General features: G+C 36.5%; 1 protein-coding gene across 2 annotated transcripts; it reads right to left on the bottom strand.

Moving 5' to 3' along the window:
* Nucleotides 1–4618: 4618 nt before the first annotated feature.
* Nucleotides 4619–16886, bottom strand: LOC128232714 (uncharacterized). 2 transcript variants are annotated; one of them, XR_008260564.1, is made up of 5 exons: nt 16760–16886; nt 13965–15263; nt 8534–8666; nt 6750–8154; nt 4619–6699 (listed from the first exon to the last, which is right to left on the bottom strand). XR_008260564.1 is itself a non-coding variant. In XM_052946422.1 (4 exons), exons 2-4 carry the CDS (start codon nt 14111–14113, stop codon nt 7246–7248), a joined length of 1191 nt encoding a protein of 396 aa, XP_052802382.1. In that variant the 5' UTR covers nt 14114–15263; nt 16760–16886; the 3' UTR covers nt 4619–7245. The 2 variants fall into 2 exon arrangements, 1 of the variants encoding a protein (XP_052802382.1); XM_052946422.1 differs by having other exon boundaries at nt 4619–8154.
* Nucleotides 16887–16984: the final 98 nt, after the last annotated feature.

Consider the following 16984-nt stretch of genomic DNA (forward strand, 5'->3'; position numbering starts at 1 on the left):
GTCCTTATCAATCTGATGGTTAAGATATTAAGGTCTCAAATGTAAAATTATTATTTTTATGTGAACATTTTATGCCTTGTACACCATATGTATATGGGTATCATTTTAAAATGTGTAAATATGTAGAGGAGACATGTGTAAATATTATACTGATTGAAAAATTGCCAACAAGCTGCTTTGACCTTGAAACATTGAAATGACAATAATTTCATTTTCCGATTTCATTTGAAATAAAGAACAAACTGCCTTTATATATTTGTAATTTAAATTTGGTAACTTATTTGACATAGTAGTGATCAGTAAGCAATTTCCCTTTAAATGATAACAAAATTACATGCTGTCACCAGGCATCAGAATTCAACATTATTGCAAATGGTTGGATGGACTGACAAGCTTATTTGTATATGGTTTATCTTAAGTGTCAAGAAGTTCTAACATTCATCTCCTGCATTAAAGTCCAATCATCTCTCACATAGACAGGCTTGGTTTATACATGTATACAGTTTCAAACCGTTTATAGAAATGGCCTTGACATTGTCTCTAACGAAATAACCTTGAACTGGTCTCTATAGAAAAAATGGCCTGGACATGGTCTCTATAGAATTGATGTGGACATGGTCTCTAAAGAAATCATTTCTTTAGAGGCCATGTCCACATCAATTCTAATGGCCAATATTGTTTCTATAGAAATGACCCTTACAAGGTCTTGATAGAAATGAAATTGACATAGTCTCTATAGAAAATGGCCTTGACATGGTCTCTAGAGAAATGACATTGACATGGTCTCTAGAGAAAAGGCATTGACATGGTCTCTAGAGAAATGGCATTGACATTGTCTCAATAGAAATGAGCTTGACATTGTCTCTAGAGAAAATGGCCTTGACATGGTCTCTAGAGAAAATGGCCTTGACATAGTCTCTATAGAAAAGGCCTTGACATGGTCTCTAGAGAAAAGGCATTGACATGGTCTCAATAGAAATGACCTTGACATTGTCTCAATAGAAATGAGCTTGACATTGTCTCTAGAGAAAATGGCCTTGACATGGTCTCTAGAGAAAATGGCCTTGACATAGTCTCCGTAGAAAAGGCCTTGACATGGTCTCTAGAGAAAAGGCATTGACATTGTCTCAATAGAAATGACCTTGACATTGTCTCAATAGAAATGAGCTTGACATTGTCTCTAGAGAAAATGGCCTTGACATGGTCTCTAGAGAAAATGGCCTTGACATAGTCTCTATAGAAAAGGCCTTGACATGGTCTCTAGAGAAAAGGCATTGACATGGTTTCTAGAGAAATGGCATTGACATAGTCTCTATAGAAAATGGCCTTGACATGGTCTCTAGAGAAAAGGCATTGACATGGTGTCTAGAGAAAATGGCCTTGACATAATCTCTATAGAAAATGGCCTTGACATGGTCTCTAGAGAAAAGGCATTGACATGGTCTCTAAAGAAATGGCATTGACATGGTCTCTAGAGAAATGGCATTGACATTGTCTCAATAGAAATGAGCTTGACATTGTCTCAGAGAAAATGGCCTTGACATGGTCTCTAGAGAAAATGGCCTTGACATAGTCTCTATAGAAAAGGCCTTGACATGGTCTCTAGAGAAAAGGCATTGACATGGTCTCAATAGAAATGACCTTGACATTGTCTCAATAGAAATGAGCTTGACATTGTCTCTAGAGAAAATGGCCTTGACATGGTCTCTAGAGAAAATGGCCTTGACATAGTCTCCGTAGAAAAGGCCTTGACATGGTCTCTAGAGAAAAGGCATTGACATTGTCTCAATAGAAATGACCTTGACATTGTCTCAATAGAAATGAGCTTGACATTGTCTCTAGAGAAAATGGCCTTGACATGGTCTCTAGAGAAAATGGCCTTGACATAGTCTCTATAGAAAAGGCCTTGACATGGTCTCTAGAGAAAAGGCATTGACATGGTTTCTAGAGAAATGGCATTGACATAGTCTCTATAGAAAATGGCCTTGACATGGTCTCTAGAGAAAAGGCATTGACATGGTGTCTAGAGAAAATGGCCTTGACATAATCTCTATAGAAAATGGCCTTGACATGGTCTCTAGAGAAAAGGCATTGACATGGTCTCTAGAGAAATGGCATTGACATGGTCTCTAGAGAAATGGCATTGACATTGTCTCAATAGAAATGACCTTGACATTGTCTCAATAGAAATGAGCTTGACATTGTCTCTAGAGAAAATGGCCTTGACATGGTCTCTAGAGAAAATGGCCTTGACATAGTCTCTATAGAAAAGGCCTTGACATGGTCTCTAGAGAAAAGGCATTGACATGGTCTCTAGAGAAATGGCATTGACATAGTCTCTATAGAAAATGGCCTTGACATGGTCTCTAGAGAAAAGGCATTGACATGGTCTCTAGAGAAAATGGCCTTGACATAGTCTCTATAGAAAATGGCCTTGACATGGTCTCTAGAGAAAAGGCATTGACATGGTCTCTAGAGAAAAGGCATTGACATGGTCTCTAGAGAAATGGCATTGACATGGTCTCTAGAGAAATGGCATTGACATTGTCTCAATAGAAATGAGCTTGACATTGTCTCAATAGAAATGAGCTTGACATGGTCTCTAGACAAATGGCATTGACATGGTCCCTATTGAAATGGCATTGACATTGTCTCAATAGAAATGAGCTTGACATAGTCTCTATAGGAAATGGCATTGACATGGTCTCTAGAGAAATGGCCTTGGCATAGTCTCTATAGAAAATGGCATTGACATGGTCTCTAGAGAAATGGCATTGACATGGTCTCTAGAGAAATGGCATTGACATTGTCTCTATAGAAATGAGCTTGACATTGTCTCAATAGAAATGAGCTTGACATGGTCTCTAGAGAAATGGCATTGACATGGTCTCTATTGAAATGACCTTGACATTGTCTCAATAGAAATGGCCTTGACATGGTCGTTTTATAAATGTCCTTGACATGGTCGTTTTATAAATGTCCTTGACATGGTCTCTATAGAAATGGCCTCGACATGGTCTTCATAGAAATACCCTTGACATGGTCTTCATAGAAGTGGCCTTGGCATGGTATCTACAGATACACCATAATGAATTTATGAAACAAAACTTCTTCCTCTTTAATATTTATATTTATATAACATGAAGACTATTTCGTTTGTTTTTTTATTTGTCACAACTCTGATCATATAACCTTTCATTTTGCTGGTGTTCCTATTGTTCAAACAATATTTCTCATTCATTTCAAAAGCAAGATTAAATCGACTCGATGAGGATTTTTTTCCTAACTTGTTTTCATATTTTTGTAAAATGTAATCAAGATCATCTATAACTCGATATTATGGCAGGATTTATCTATCCCCAGAAAATTGTTATGATCTTTTCAAGTCGTTATTTCATATTTTGCACTGAAATATTGATCGTGAAATGGTGATTTTAGCATAAAATTGATTTTACCTGACAATTCATATCAGATGTTTTAGAACATTTCTCATGCCAAGAATTGAAGTGCTCATTATCTGAGCCGAACAGGTAGTTTGAAGTTCTTTTTATTATGGGAACTATGTTTTGTCTGGGAATAAAAATGTCTCAGATATTGGCAGATAAAATATTTTGGAGAACATGTTTTTCGTAAGATTCCAGACTGATGCATGAATGTGTGAACTAAATAAGTTAATATCAAGAGAGAATGTACATACCTTAACTTTTAACTCATCCAGGGTTTTTTAAGAAACTGAAAACGAGATATTGTCTAGCATTGGTGTCGGTGTCAGTGTAGAAAGACTCTTAACTTGGCCATAGCTAAGGCCAATATAAATTAACTGCTAGATTTTCATCCATTTTTTAAATGTTATCGGAGGTGACATTTTATTTTGTTTTATTTGATGACTGTTTCACATTCAAATATGTGTTCATGCTCTTTCTTATTGCATAAGGGACGAAATACACGTGTTTCTTGACGAACCAGAAACACGATTGTAACAATTATCCTTTTTTACATGTGAATGTTATACACCGACACCGTAGGTATGAATAAACGCCATTCCCGGACAATACCGGACATTCCCGGACAGTACCGGACATTCCCGGACAATACCGGACATTCCCGGACAGTACCGGACATTCCCGGACAATACCGGACTCATAGCAAATACAGACCCTAGTTCAACAGTTTTATTTGAGTCAATAAAATTTAAGGATGAGTAGAAAAAAGAGGGGGCCGGCGGAGATGAAACTCATGCAATTAATTTACAGTCACCTGAAAAAATGCTCATGATATTCAAAAGCAAGTGGGAACACAAGTTATCAGGTCCATTCACCCTGGCTTTAACAATTGTCTTGTAATCCCCCTTGTTCGCTAGAGACACCAATGAACAGATAAGCCTTAGTATTTAGTGCTTCTGTTTATGTACTGGATATAAGAATAGATATAAATATAGTAATAATCAGAATGCAAAATTTTGTTAAAAAGCATCATCAATTTCTTAATTGTGAATGAGGCCTTATTTTTGGCCCCATTTAAAGTGGAGATAAAAACCCTAATGTTGGATACCATGTGGTACTTTGTGGATATGTAATGTTGAAACTTTGATTGCATTTGGGCTAAAAGAACAACCTCAATAGAGAACAGTCTTTATTTATGTAATATCAATATATAAAACAACTGTAATTACAAAACATTTATCAGATATAATGACATGAAACATATTTGCGTATAAATTGCATGACCTTGACCTACATAAACATAAACATGAACTTGCAAAATGAATCGATTTAAATACAAAGCCCAATTTTCTCGAGAGTTCTTGAGCCCATTCAGTTTTATCTAACTGGATTCAATGGATTTTCGCAAAAATTGGCTTGTTCCAAGACAAATAAATAAGTTGTCAAACGTTCAATCTGTGAGCTATAAAGTTCAAAATATCTTTAGAATGTAAACATTTCACAAAATATATCAAAAATATTGAGCTTGGCTTTATCCTGTTATAAGGGATATGAAATGTTTTGAGAAATTGGGACTTGGTATAGGGACATTTAAATATGACATTCTGTAATATGTTTACTAAACTGCTCGTATCTCAAATACTAAGAATGTTTGCCCAGAAATGTACATGTTCTAAATAATTAAACAACCATTTGCAAATATTTGACAATGACAATTTATTTTATATGAGTTTCTGCTATAGCAACAAAATCAATCAAAATGAATGTAAATCTAGGTCACCTAAGTCACAGAAAATACTGTGTTTGGCGTTACCCCACCCTCATAAATGATGGTAAATATAGGTCACCCAGGGTCACAGAAAATACTGTGTTTGGCGTTACCCATCCCTCATAAATGATGGTAAATATAGGTCACCCAGAGTCACAGAAAATACTGTGTTTGGCGTTACCCCACCCTCATAAATGATGGTAAATAAAGGTCACCCAGGGTCACAGAAAATACTGTGTTTGGCGTTACCCCACCCTCATAAATGATGGTAAATATTGGTCACCCAGGGTCACAGAAAATACTGTGTTTGGCGTTACCCAACCCTCATAAACGATGGTAAATATAGGTCACCCAGAGTCACAGAAAATACTGTGTTTGGCGTTACCCCACCCTCGTAAATGATGGTAAATATAGGTCACCCAGGGTCACAGAAAATACTGTGTTGTGCTTTACCCAGCCTTCATAAATGAATATAAATAAAGGTCACCCAGGGTCACAGAAAATACTGTGTTTGGATTTACCCCACCCTCATAAATGAATGTAAATCTAGGTCACCTAAGGCCAAAGAAAATACTTTAATTGGCTTTACCCCGCCCTCATCTTAATTCCATGAAAAAATACGAAAATAAAATTATATTACACCGGAAAAGCATAACAAACTTAAGGGTTGATGTTGTTTTTTTTCAAGTCGATGAGGTAAGGTCAAACTACAGTCGAAACTCGTTATGTCGAAGTCATCAGGATAAAGACAGATACTTCGATATAACGGACATTTGACATATCCGAAATACAAAAAACTAGCTCTTAACCACAGACATTTGAGTCCATATTATGTCTCACGTTTACATCCGTAGTTGAAATAGACTTGTAATGTATTTCCGTCCTGACTATTAAATTATTATGGCCTAAAGTATATTTTTTCCTGGTTGCAGGGGTCTAAAGGACATGTATAGGACTGGTAATTCAGCTCATGCCCTATTATTTCCAATTAACAACAGTGAGCAGAATATGAATTATGAGTGATTACAACGCATAACGAAATAAGCACCATTAACGCTTAAACACTTTCAAGTCGACGTGCATCTATAATACAACACATGCAGTGCTTAATTTTTTCAGCTTTTCACCATTTACCAAATAATTATGCAACAATGTTACATGCATTGCAAATATTAGTTTTCCTGCATGAAGTTGATAAATGCAATCTTAAAACGGTGATGCACAGTGGTTTGGAAGCCAAGTTCTTGAAGTTATAGCAAACAAACTGCTTCTAGATTCCATTTATCATTCTTGCAGTTTATACTTGTTGAAAGTACAGGCATAAATTTTAGTGCCAACCAAAACTTTGGCGTTCAGCCTGTTTGTACTGGCAGTGTTTTCATGTACAGTTAGTTATTTGTCAGTCTGTGACTCTCAGTAACGACATTTACTTTTTTTACCTGGATACTAACGTCTTCACCAAACTATATAATCATCTGTTTCCTTAACCTAAATACTTGACGTCTTCACCAAACTATATAATCATCTGTTTTCTTAACCTAAATACTTGACGTCTTCATCAAACTATATAATAGTTCGTTTCTTGTTTGCCAGAATATTGATGTCTTCATCATACTATATATCATCTTAGGTGTTTCACCTTGCTAGATATATTCAATTGTCTCCTTATTGTGTCATTTCTATGGAGAGCCATCCGGGCCTTGTCACCTCATTGTGTCGTTTCTATGGAGAACCATTGGGGTCATATCCATTTCAACTGAAGGCCAGACCAGATGTTCAGAACAGATGATGCAATTTCACAAGTGCAGCAAGTTTAAAATATCATAAGTATCCACACATTTAATACAATAATATTTTGCACTCATTAAATGGCACAGTTGCGACATAAGCCCAAACTCCCAACATTTAAAACAAATAAGCGATTTCAAACTCGTCCTAAATTCAGAGCACTTTCAATATATGAATACATGTATCACAACATAATATCATATAGCACCAAACGTAGTCCAAACCGTTCCATATATGTCATCTTATTCATTCATCTTCATCAGGACGATTCATATGAATATTGTCATACAGACTAACTTTGGAGGAAGATATTTGCTCAAAGGTCATAGGCCGCTTCTGGGAGGGACGAACAAGCGGTTGAGCGGCGGGGGCCATTTCGTCACGGGGATGTGGCGGAGGTCGCCATGTTGGTTGTTGTTGTCCGTCAACATTCGTCTGATATTGCCAAACTGTCGTCTGCTGAGGCGAGTGTTGCCATTGACTACTAAAATGTCCACTGTCTCTATGTTGTTGTTGTTGCTGTTGTTGATGTTGCCATGGCGATATCTCGTGTTGCCATGGTGACGGCTGCGGTTGTGGATGATACGTCTGCTGAGGTAATATTGGCACCATATCACCGGCGTTATCGTAGTCGTCATCAGAGTGACGTCGTTCTGGTGGTAGGTTTGTTCTTACGGAACCGGATTGATCTGTGTAATACGGACGCACCTGCGCCATGCGACCATCACTCATATTTCTTGGCACGGAGCCAAAACCGTGCTGCATACTAGTATGCTGTATAGGTATATTAGTCTGGTGGCTTTGATTCTTGTTGCTCATTGAGCTGTAGGGAGAAGCAGGACTAGGATTGTTAAGATACGCAAACGATGCTAACGTCGACATATCAGACGACACAGAACCTGGGCCGGACTGGGCCGATTTCACCGGCGACCGCGGTCCATAGAATTCACTAGATTTCATAGAGCCGTCTGCCTGGCGGCCGGACATGTAGCCGCTCGAGAAACTATCGGTTGAGCGAGGCGAGATGGTCACGTGTTTCTTGGTGAGTGAGCCCTGTTGCCGCCCGTCCCTCAACACGCCATTAGGGACCCGTTTATCGGCGGTTCCGTAGCCCGAGTACCACTCCCCGTCCACCTGGTCAGCGCCTATGATTGTCTGGAAATATTGGAATGGCTTTGATTAGCGTCGGTTGTTAAAATGAATATTTCATGTTTTTATTTAGCAATATATATAAAGATATCATATCTATTTCAGATATTTTGTGGAACGCAATAACCAAATATACCTTTTACAATTTGTTTTTAAATGAAAAGGGAAAACGCCTGTTTATTCAAAAACATTAATTCAGCTTCCCGGAGAATTGCTCCTGCCTTAGTCACTAAATTTTGGATTTAATTACATTGCCTATCAAGAACACTTGGTCTTAGGAAAACAAGTTTATCTATCTTCACATACTCCGCCAAGTTGAAGAGTAAAAGTTAATAGCCTCATCCAGAGAGGTCCGTATATTCGATAAGAAAGCGGACTAACTCACCGTTTCTACCGTCTGCGTGTCCTTGTCATGCACGTGCCACACGCAGCACGCATGCGCACACAGGCAAATACAGATGAGCAGAATGATGAGGCCGGCCGCCAACAGGAGGCCACCGACGATGGAGAAGACCATCCTGGAATAGTTTTAAGATATTCTTTTAAGATGTGGTATGTTATATCGTAAAATCAACATCACCCAGGGTTGACGAATGCCACGGGTGAGGCCAAATAAAAACAATGTTTAGTTTCTCATGCCGTTATTTGTTTTAAAGAGCCGTCTTCATTATTGTTTATTTAAAAATAGATCTGATCTGAAACGCTCTTCTCTCACTTTTTTAAACAAATGTTTTTAAAAATATTTTTTGAAATTATTTTCCGCCAGCAAAGGTGAACGCATTGTATTTGTTAGACAGGCGGGTAATTGGGCGTAAACATGTCATCATCTAAACATTTAATTCATTTTAAATGGACTGATTTTGGAGAAGAAATAAGATCAGTAATGAAATAACATTGTATTTCTGGGCTTTATCCATTTTTGGTTTTAATATGTGTATTGAAACTAAAGTCTACTTTTTCTTCGCCTTAAATATCTCAAAGATAATTTTCTTCATTGCATTTTGTATATAACTTGGAATCACTAATGAATCGATACATTCGGAACTCCTCGGCCATTTTTTAGAAAACAACCTCGGATGTATTTGGACGGTTTACATACTCAAAAAGAGGTACGTTTAAGTCCGCTGCAAGTAGATCGCGTAGTAATTTTATTAAGCAGTTCAACTTTATGTCTTAACTCTTGGAAATCTTAATTATGTTTGCAATAATACACTTCACTGGCAATCAATTTAAACTTAGATCAATAAATACAACCCTAAAACACTAATTTTAATTAATGATATAATTCAAAAAATTACGAACTATTTCAACTGATGTACCGGCATACATCCGAGGTTGTTTTCTAAAAAATGGCCGAGGAGTCCGAATGGAATCGATAGTAACGGTTCACATCGCCATAAGATCAGTGGGAGTGGATACCGGCTATGGTGAGATAGAGGGAAAGGATAATGTCGCGACTCAGGAAGAGAGTGGATAGAGAAAGCGGAAGAAAATTAACATAGGGAGATGGGCGGTATAGATACATGAAGAAAGTTAGTAGTGGATGAGGTAGGAAGGAAAGGAGTGATTGAGGAAGAGTGAGAAGTGGAGAGGTGAGAAAGAAGGAGAGAAAGAAGGGCATATAAATAAGGTAAGGAGAACAGTAGGGGTAATGTATGAAAAAATGAAATAGTAAAGAGTAGGGAGATGAAGGAAGAGAAAGATAGTTTAGATGAAGAGAATCAGGGAAATAACGAAGTGGGAGGGAGATGAAGGAAGGAAAGAGGGGTGGTATGAGTGATGAGAAGCAGTTGAATGGAGATAGTCGAGGGAGGGAGATGAAGAAGGGAAGAGGGGTGGTAGGAGTGATGAGAAGCAGTTGAATAGAGATAGTCGAGGGGAGGGAGATGAAGGAAGGAAAGAGGGGTGGTATGAGTGATGAGAAGCAGTTGAATAGAGATAGTCGAGGGGAGGGAGATGAAGAAGGGAAGAAGGGTGGTAGGAGTGATGAGAAGCAGTTGAATAGAAATAGTCGAGAGGAGGGAAATGAAGAAGGTAAGTGGGGTGGTAGGAGTGATGAGAAGCAGTTGAATAGAGATAGTCGAGGGGAGGGAAATGAAGGGGAATGGAAGAGGGGCGGTAGGGGTGATGAAACGCATGGGAATAGAGAGGAAGGGGATGAAGGGGACGGGAAGAGGGGCGGTAGGGGTGATAAAACGCATGGAAATAGAGAGGAAGGAGATGAAGGGAAAGGAAAGAGGGGCGGTTTGGGTGATGAGAAGCAGGTGAATAGAGGAAGTTGAAAGGATGTAGATGAAGGAAGGAAAGATAGTAGAGGTGATGATAAGTATGGAAAAATAGAAAGTCGAGGTGAGGGAAATGAAGAAAGGGAAGACAGTAGTGAAAAGATGTATGGAAATAGAGATAGTGGAGAGGGGGAGATGAAGGAAAGAAAGAAGGATAGTAGAGGTGATGAAAAGAATGGAAACAGAGATGGTCAAGAGGAGGGAGTTGAAAAGGGAATAGAGATATTAGAAGAGTAGCGAAGTATGGAAAAAGAGATAGTTGAGGGGAGGGAGATGAAGGAAAGTGGGTACATAAAGAGGCAGCTGCTGGAGATACATTGAATGGGAGGTAGAGAGTTGGGGGGGGGGGGAATGTGAGAAAATTAATGTTGTTTATAGTAATAAAGAGAAAGACGATGGGACAGTTTGCGTAACATATGTGACCACATACGCTCTGAGCGCTTATGGGAAAGACGGAAGAGAAGACAGATCTCGTATCATGCGCGACCACACGTGTCACGTGCGGGCGGAGGCTCTGTGAGGCAGGGTTGAGAACTGCCAGTTACCGTAACAAACATCCGAGATTTAGATTCTTGGTTGTTTGTCATTATATCAAATACTAATTTAGGTTGACTTCTATACCACTTTCCATTGAAATTGAAGTGAATTCTTTTGTATCAATATATTGTCAATTGTCGTATTTTAGGTTGCTTGCTTACTTACTAAGTAGCACACAATGTTTAGAACATGAAGAGTGGGCGTTGCTTGTTGTAAACATCATACGTCAAAGATTTATATATTTATTCTTGCGACATGATTTCAGAAAAACCGATTTTGTATATTTATATAGTCTAAGACAATTTATTTAAGAGTTCTCAAAAGATGTTTAGTACCGTGGTATCTCCGACACCATCCCATTCATTTTCAACAACTCGCTTCCACAAAACAAATTCAACATATTTTACACTGTTTTTGTTTGTTGTATTTTAAGCCAAAACGTGTTGTTATTTTTTTGAATAATAATTGAATTTTCCTGCAGCTGATGATTTTTTAGACAGGTGTTTCAGATTTTAACAAAGATATAAGTGCTTTTAACATCTTAACAAGATGTAAATTATATGATAAATGGTAATTGACTAGTTTTGGCGAAATTCATACTATTACAATAGTAATAATGAGTGAAATGGAACAAAAACCCTAGTTCCCGCTTAGGCTTATTTTCTTTAAAAATATGAGCCTGATAAATAAAAAAAAAAAACTTTTTTACCTTTTTACTTTTTAAAAAATGAAACCTTCGTTACCAAAAGTATTGAAAAAAAACACAGATATACACACACAAAACACGTTACAAAACCCATATTGGTTTTGCTTCTTATATTTCATATACGCATATAAAATATTTCATTATGTAATGTTAAATACAATGTAACCGCAGAATAATTATATGAGTTAATTAATTACACAGAATCAACATAAAAGATTTAGGGTTATGCAATCTCAAATAGTTTACCCTAGGCATCTATCATATCAAACGAATACAGGAAAACAGCCACTATCAAAGTTAAAATCACACTTTACCAATGTAATGAAAAACATAAGTCTGCGCATGTCTTTAGCACTGAAACCCCTAGTATCATTTTTTTGTGGAACTTTTTCAAGTTTTTTACTGGAATCAAGGTATTTTACAAAGCTTTTCTGTCAGGTTCATCGCTTAGCCCAGCTCATAAAATAGCAACAAAAGAGTTGCTAAGCAACAATGTTTTGCTTATTTCTGAGAGTTGTGTAAGTGGAATTTCCATTACTTTGTCAAAGCTTATATATTTATACTGAGCAAGTGGCTTTTTTGCTAACCAGGTACAACTAAAATGTTTATTATCTACAACAAGTGAATGACTTTTGTTTAAAAAATGTCTGGAAACTGTTTTTTGTGTTTATCTAACATTTGTCATGTGAATTGTTGGTATCAAATCAGTATTCTCACATCACTGTAAACGAAATGTTGTTTTCATATTTCCACAAAAAGTTAGCTGCAAACAATCTACCGCCATAGACTCTCAGACTGGATATTAAATGGTTCCATAGAAAAGTCATTCCTTCCTTTTTAAAAAAAAAGAAATATTTGGCGGGAAAAGACTTGGGGTACATCGTATAAAGCCATGCGTGCTTTAACGAACAGTTTGAGCTCAAAGTAGCTGCACATTTAGTTAAGCATATCGTGTGAACTGTCAAGTCTTACAAAATACATCCTGATTGTAATTACATGTGGATGACATGTCACGGTCGTACATTGTTAGATACGTGATCGGTTGCCTATAAATTGTAATAAGAAATAACCAGGAAGGTGTGGCTTAAATTATATGAGGAACTTAAAAAACATCTAGACCTCGTGACGAAAATTGACATAGCACGTACATTCCAGCTAATTGACTGCTGAGTTTACATGCTGATATTGCCAGTATTACAGGTTGTTCCTGCGAGAGTTTTTGGCAAGCACACATGTATATCCGTAGTCGTACATTGTTCTTGGAACAGCGTTGGTACAGCTATTTACATCATGGTATGTTTTGAGATAGGTACCTTGAGCCATTACTGTCATTTTCAATTTGCTAAAGACGTGAAAAATGCTTGTTGGGAGAGGTATGTTTTTGCTGGTAGAAAGTAAAAGTCACATTTGTGAACCAGTTTATGAAACTGTTCCTTGGAAAGTTGTATGTGTCACTCTCGGTTGCTCTTCTAAACTTTACTTTTGTTAGAAAAAAAGTTTTTAGCATTTTCTGCCATTCGTTTATTAATACCTTTTTTAAACTATGTAATAATCTGTCTAAAACACGTTCCAGCATTGTCTGTGATTCGTTCATTAATACCTTTATAAGCTAACAACGATAACCTGTCTTCAAAATCTATCTAAAATAAACTTTCGGTTACGAAACTAAGCCAACAAATATGTAAAGTATTTTTGAGTAGTTTTAATTTGAATCGAATGCCACAAAGATGTCTATCGCTTCTGATTAGAACGGTTGAAATTCAAATGGATTTCAGTCAGTCAGCGAGTAGCTGGTTCCAGTCTGGTTTTTAGCCTGAAACTCGAGCAATAATCATCTGCACGAGTAATTTGTTCCACACAAATAAGGTTAATTATTGACACGTGTCTGGCTAATTTGATTGTTAAAAGGTGGCTATCGTTGAGCCTGTGGTTTGAGGTTAACAAACTCACTGATTAACTTCGTTAAGACAGACGTTATGGTCTATTCGTTTAATGTTAATTTGTAAAATTCATACTAAAAGGATAGAGGTTCAATTTTTGTGAGATAAAAAAATCATATTCATCAGCTACACTATTAGATTATTAGCTTTTAATGTTGGTAAATTTCAAATAAAATTTAAAATTAAATTGTTGAAATGTTAATGCTTTTGAATTTAATCCAATAACAATATTGTACTTGGATTAAATTGATGTATTTACTACTTTACTGTTTGGAAAATCTTTTTTTTACGATAACTTAAATCTTTAAAATGGAATAATAAGAATTTTCATCATATCTATTAACTCACCCCGATATTAAGGAAGCCACACCTAACAGAATGGCCCCCACAAAGACCAGAATGAGCCCCAGGGACAGGAGCCCTATAACCGTCTTCTCGGGCAGCAGCCATTGGTGGAACCGACTCGTCGCCACTCGACTTACTGTCTGTTGACCCATTTGGATTTTTCGACACTTTAACTAGTTTATAAACCTATTGGTGTCGAAGCGTAGTGCTAACACGGTGATAGTTCAATTATTTGTACAACACAGTAGTCACCCAGTGTTTTGCATTTAATTTTTTTGGCACCAAAAAATGGTATTTCCAAGATACAATATTTCCGTCGTTGATGAACAGTTCCCTCATTCAAATCGTTTTACTAACACTCAATAAAAAGCAGAGAGTTTATCACCAGAATTATCTGCAACTCCACCCAAAAGATGCAAGCAATATCTGAATTTATTTCATCGTCATATCTTCAACATCTGATATCTAAATCGACGACTCCACTCACACACAATGCACGCCGCGGAAACATTGCTTCATATGAGCTACCCCCTCATATTCACAAAAAGCTTTTCTCACATACTTTTCCAGTTCTCCTTTTCCTGTTACTGCACCTGCGGAGATCCAAAATTCCAATGCTTAAGTCATTCGCGAAAGAAACAATGTTATCACTACACAAAAATTCCGGAAAGTGCAAAAATATCTCCAGAATTATCTGTTATTATCCTGTTGTACTAAGTTTGTGTCCTCCTGACCTTTATTTCCTAGAAAAATGCAAATCATATGACTGAACCACCTCTCCGAGAATTAGTACCTCTGCAGCATGAATATATACATTTCAGAAATGCACTTGAGATTGCGTTATGTGTAACACTTGCACACCATAAATTTGATTTGGGGGAACTTGTGATCAAAAGTTCCAGCCTGTGTTAAATGTTCCCTAAGGATAGTCATGTATTCTGCTAGAGCTGCTACGAAACTCCCATGAGTATAATATCAGAATGCATACAAGCGTAACGGTGTGTAAAATGGTGCTTTTGGGAGTTCGGCGTCCTAGAATCCGGTTACCCGTTGTGAGCTGGTTCTGGCAGGTGATTTCTCCTTCATTGTTCTCTCCAAAGACTGATGGGTATGTATAATCAAGTCTTTCAAGATTGCCAGATCATTAATTAACCTCTGTCTTGCCCCGGAGTATAACAGTTAAGTAAACACGCCCTCTGTTCTGTTATTATTTGAAGATTTATGGTACAAATCAACTGCCGGTGAGGTTTAAAGTTCACGATGTTGTTTCTGTAGAGCTTGACCGTGCCTGGCGGGGCTTATCTGAAACTCAGGATATATGAAATATTATTAGTTCTACTTTATTTCTTCAACTCACTTGCCATTATATAATAAAATCAGGCTCATTTTGTAGTTATAGTGGCCCAAAATGTTTCTCCTGTTAATATTTGTTTATTTTGTGGCAGATTCTACCGGTGGAACGAACAACAGTTCACCAACTGATAGTTTAATAACACCCTAAATAAGAGCACTTTTTTCTTGAACTGTTCTTGGAGAGCCGGGCTGTATTAGTTGTTAATTTTGCCTGGCAATCTAAGAACTATTTGCGTACATTATCACAGAGAGAAAGTATTCTTTTATGAAAGACACAGGCTCTTAAAACAATTAACACAAGTATACCATTGACATCGATTAACATTGTCGGTGACACCTTTAAAAATGAATGCATGTATATTATATAGTGTACATGTGTTATTCATTTATTCAAATTATAAATAAATTTACCAAAAATAAAATGATATCATATTGTGATAGTTGTGCTCCCCGACTGCTCAAAATTCAATCAATATGGTGAATTAAAGACGCTTGATCTTATTTACATTTGACACACGCTGTTTAAGGAATGCAAATACGTTCATTTCAAACTTTTAAAATGATACCATAAAGGTTCCCATACATTTTAAATGGGTCAATTGCCTGATAAGGACTAAATTGTATTCATGAATATTTTGCTTTAATGTTTTCACAGCTCTTATAAGATGCTCCAGTTTTCGGTATGTGTTTGGGAAAGCTTAACTAAAAACGAAAGTTCAAAACTGTAAACTTTTAAGTCAGTTTTAATATAGAAGTTATGTATCGCTTAAGCAAACAAAACGAGATCATCAAATTTGAAAAATTGTATATAATTGCGCAACTGACTTCGTTTCACAATTTACGAACTTGCAAACTATCAATGGTTTCGGTATCCTTTGATCTTAAAGTTGCGTTTCGTAAGAAACATATAATTATTATAGCATAGTTTGCAGGTACATGTAATATCTAGGCTTTATAATCTAAACCTGTTTATTAAAGATAACATCTCGAACTAGATCATAGCTGCTGATTTATCTATGTCATACAAACAGTTAAGATATTTTCTACCAATTTTCTAATCTCATTTATCAAACGATATCACTTTAACAACATATTTTAATAAATTTTCTCTTAAATATTATCGATGTTAACACTGATTTTGCGGATGTTTACAGATAATTTGCAGGAATAGAAAATTGAAAAATGTTTAACTTGAAAAGCCAAGTTTGAATGAATACAACAAATGTCTGCAAATGAAAAATACAAGATACAAGGTACAATAATCTTTATTTAAAGTCGGGTATATAACAAGAAAACATTAACTCAATGAGTTCTTTTCTGACATGAATAATAAACATACATTACAATCAAAACATAACAATGAACAATTGAATATCGGGAAAAAATGAAAAATTTAATAAAAACATAATATGATTAACCCAAAAAGATAAAATTGTAATACTTACGGAGTGAATACATGTACGCGTCCTGATCAGTTCTCTGTTATAATATTCCCTAAATGTTTTAATTAAGCTTTGTCGGAAAGAACTCATACTATAGCTTTCACAATTTTCATTGGATTATCACGTATTTGAAATCGAATCCCTTGATGAAAACTTGATCCGAATACCCTTATTTTGAATACGTATATGCCCGCCGTTTTTATATTGGGTTGAAAATCTCAATGATAT

The sequence above is a fragment of the Mya arenaria genome, chromosome 4, assembly GCF_026914265.1.
Source record: "Mya arenaria isolate MELC-2E11 chromosome 4, ASM2691426v1".
NCBI lineage: Eukaryota > Metazoa > Mollusca > Bivalvia > Myida > Myidae > Mya > Mya arenaria.

Excerpts from the sequence above, each read along its gene's own strand:
- LOC128232714 (XM_052946422.1), bottom strand. The coding sequence starts at position 14,113 with ATGGGTCAACAGACAGTAAGTCGAGTGGCGACGAGTCGGTTCCACCAA. Across the intron at positions 8,667-13,964 it reads GTGGCTTCCTTAATATCGGG|GATGGTCTTCTCCATCGTCG; the intron begins GTGAGTTAATAG and ends AAACTATTCCAG. Across the intron at positions 8,155-8,533 it reads ACACGCAGACGGTAGAAACG|ACAATCATAGGCGCTGACCA; the intron begins GTGAGTTAGTCC and ends CAATATTTCCAG.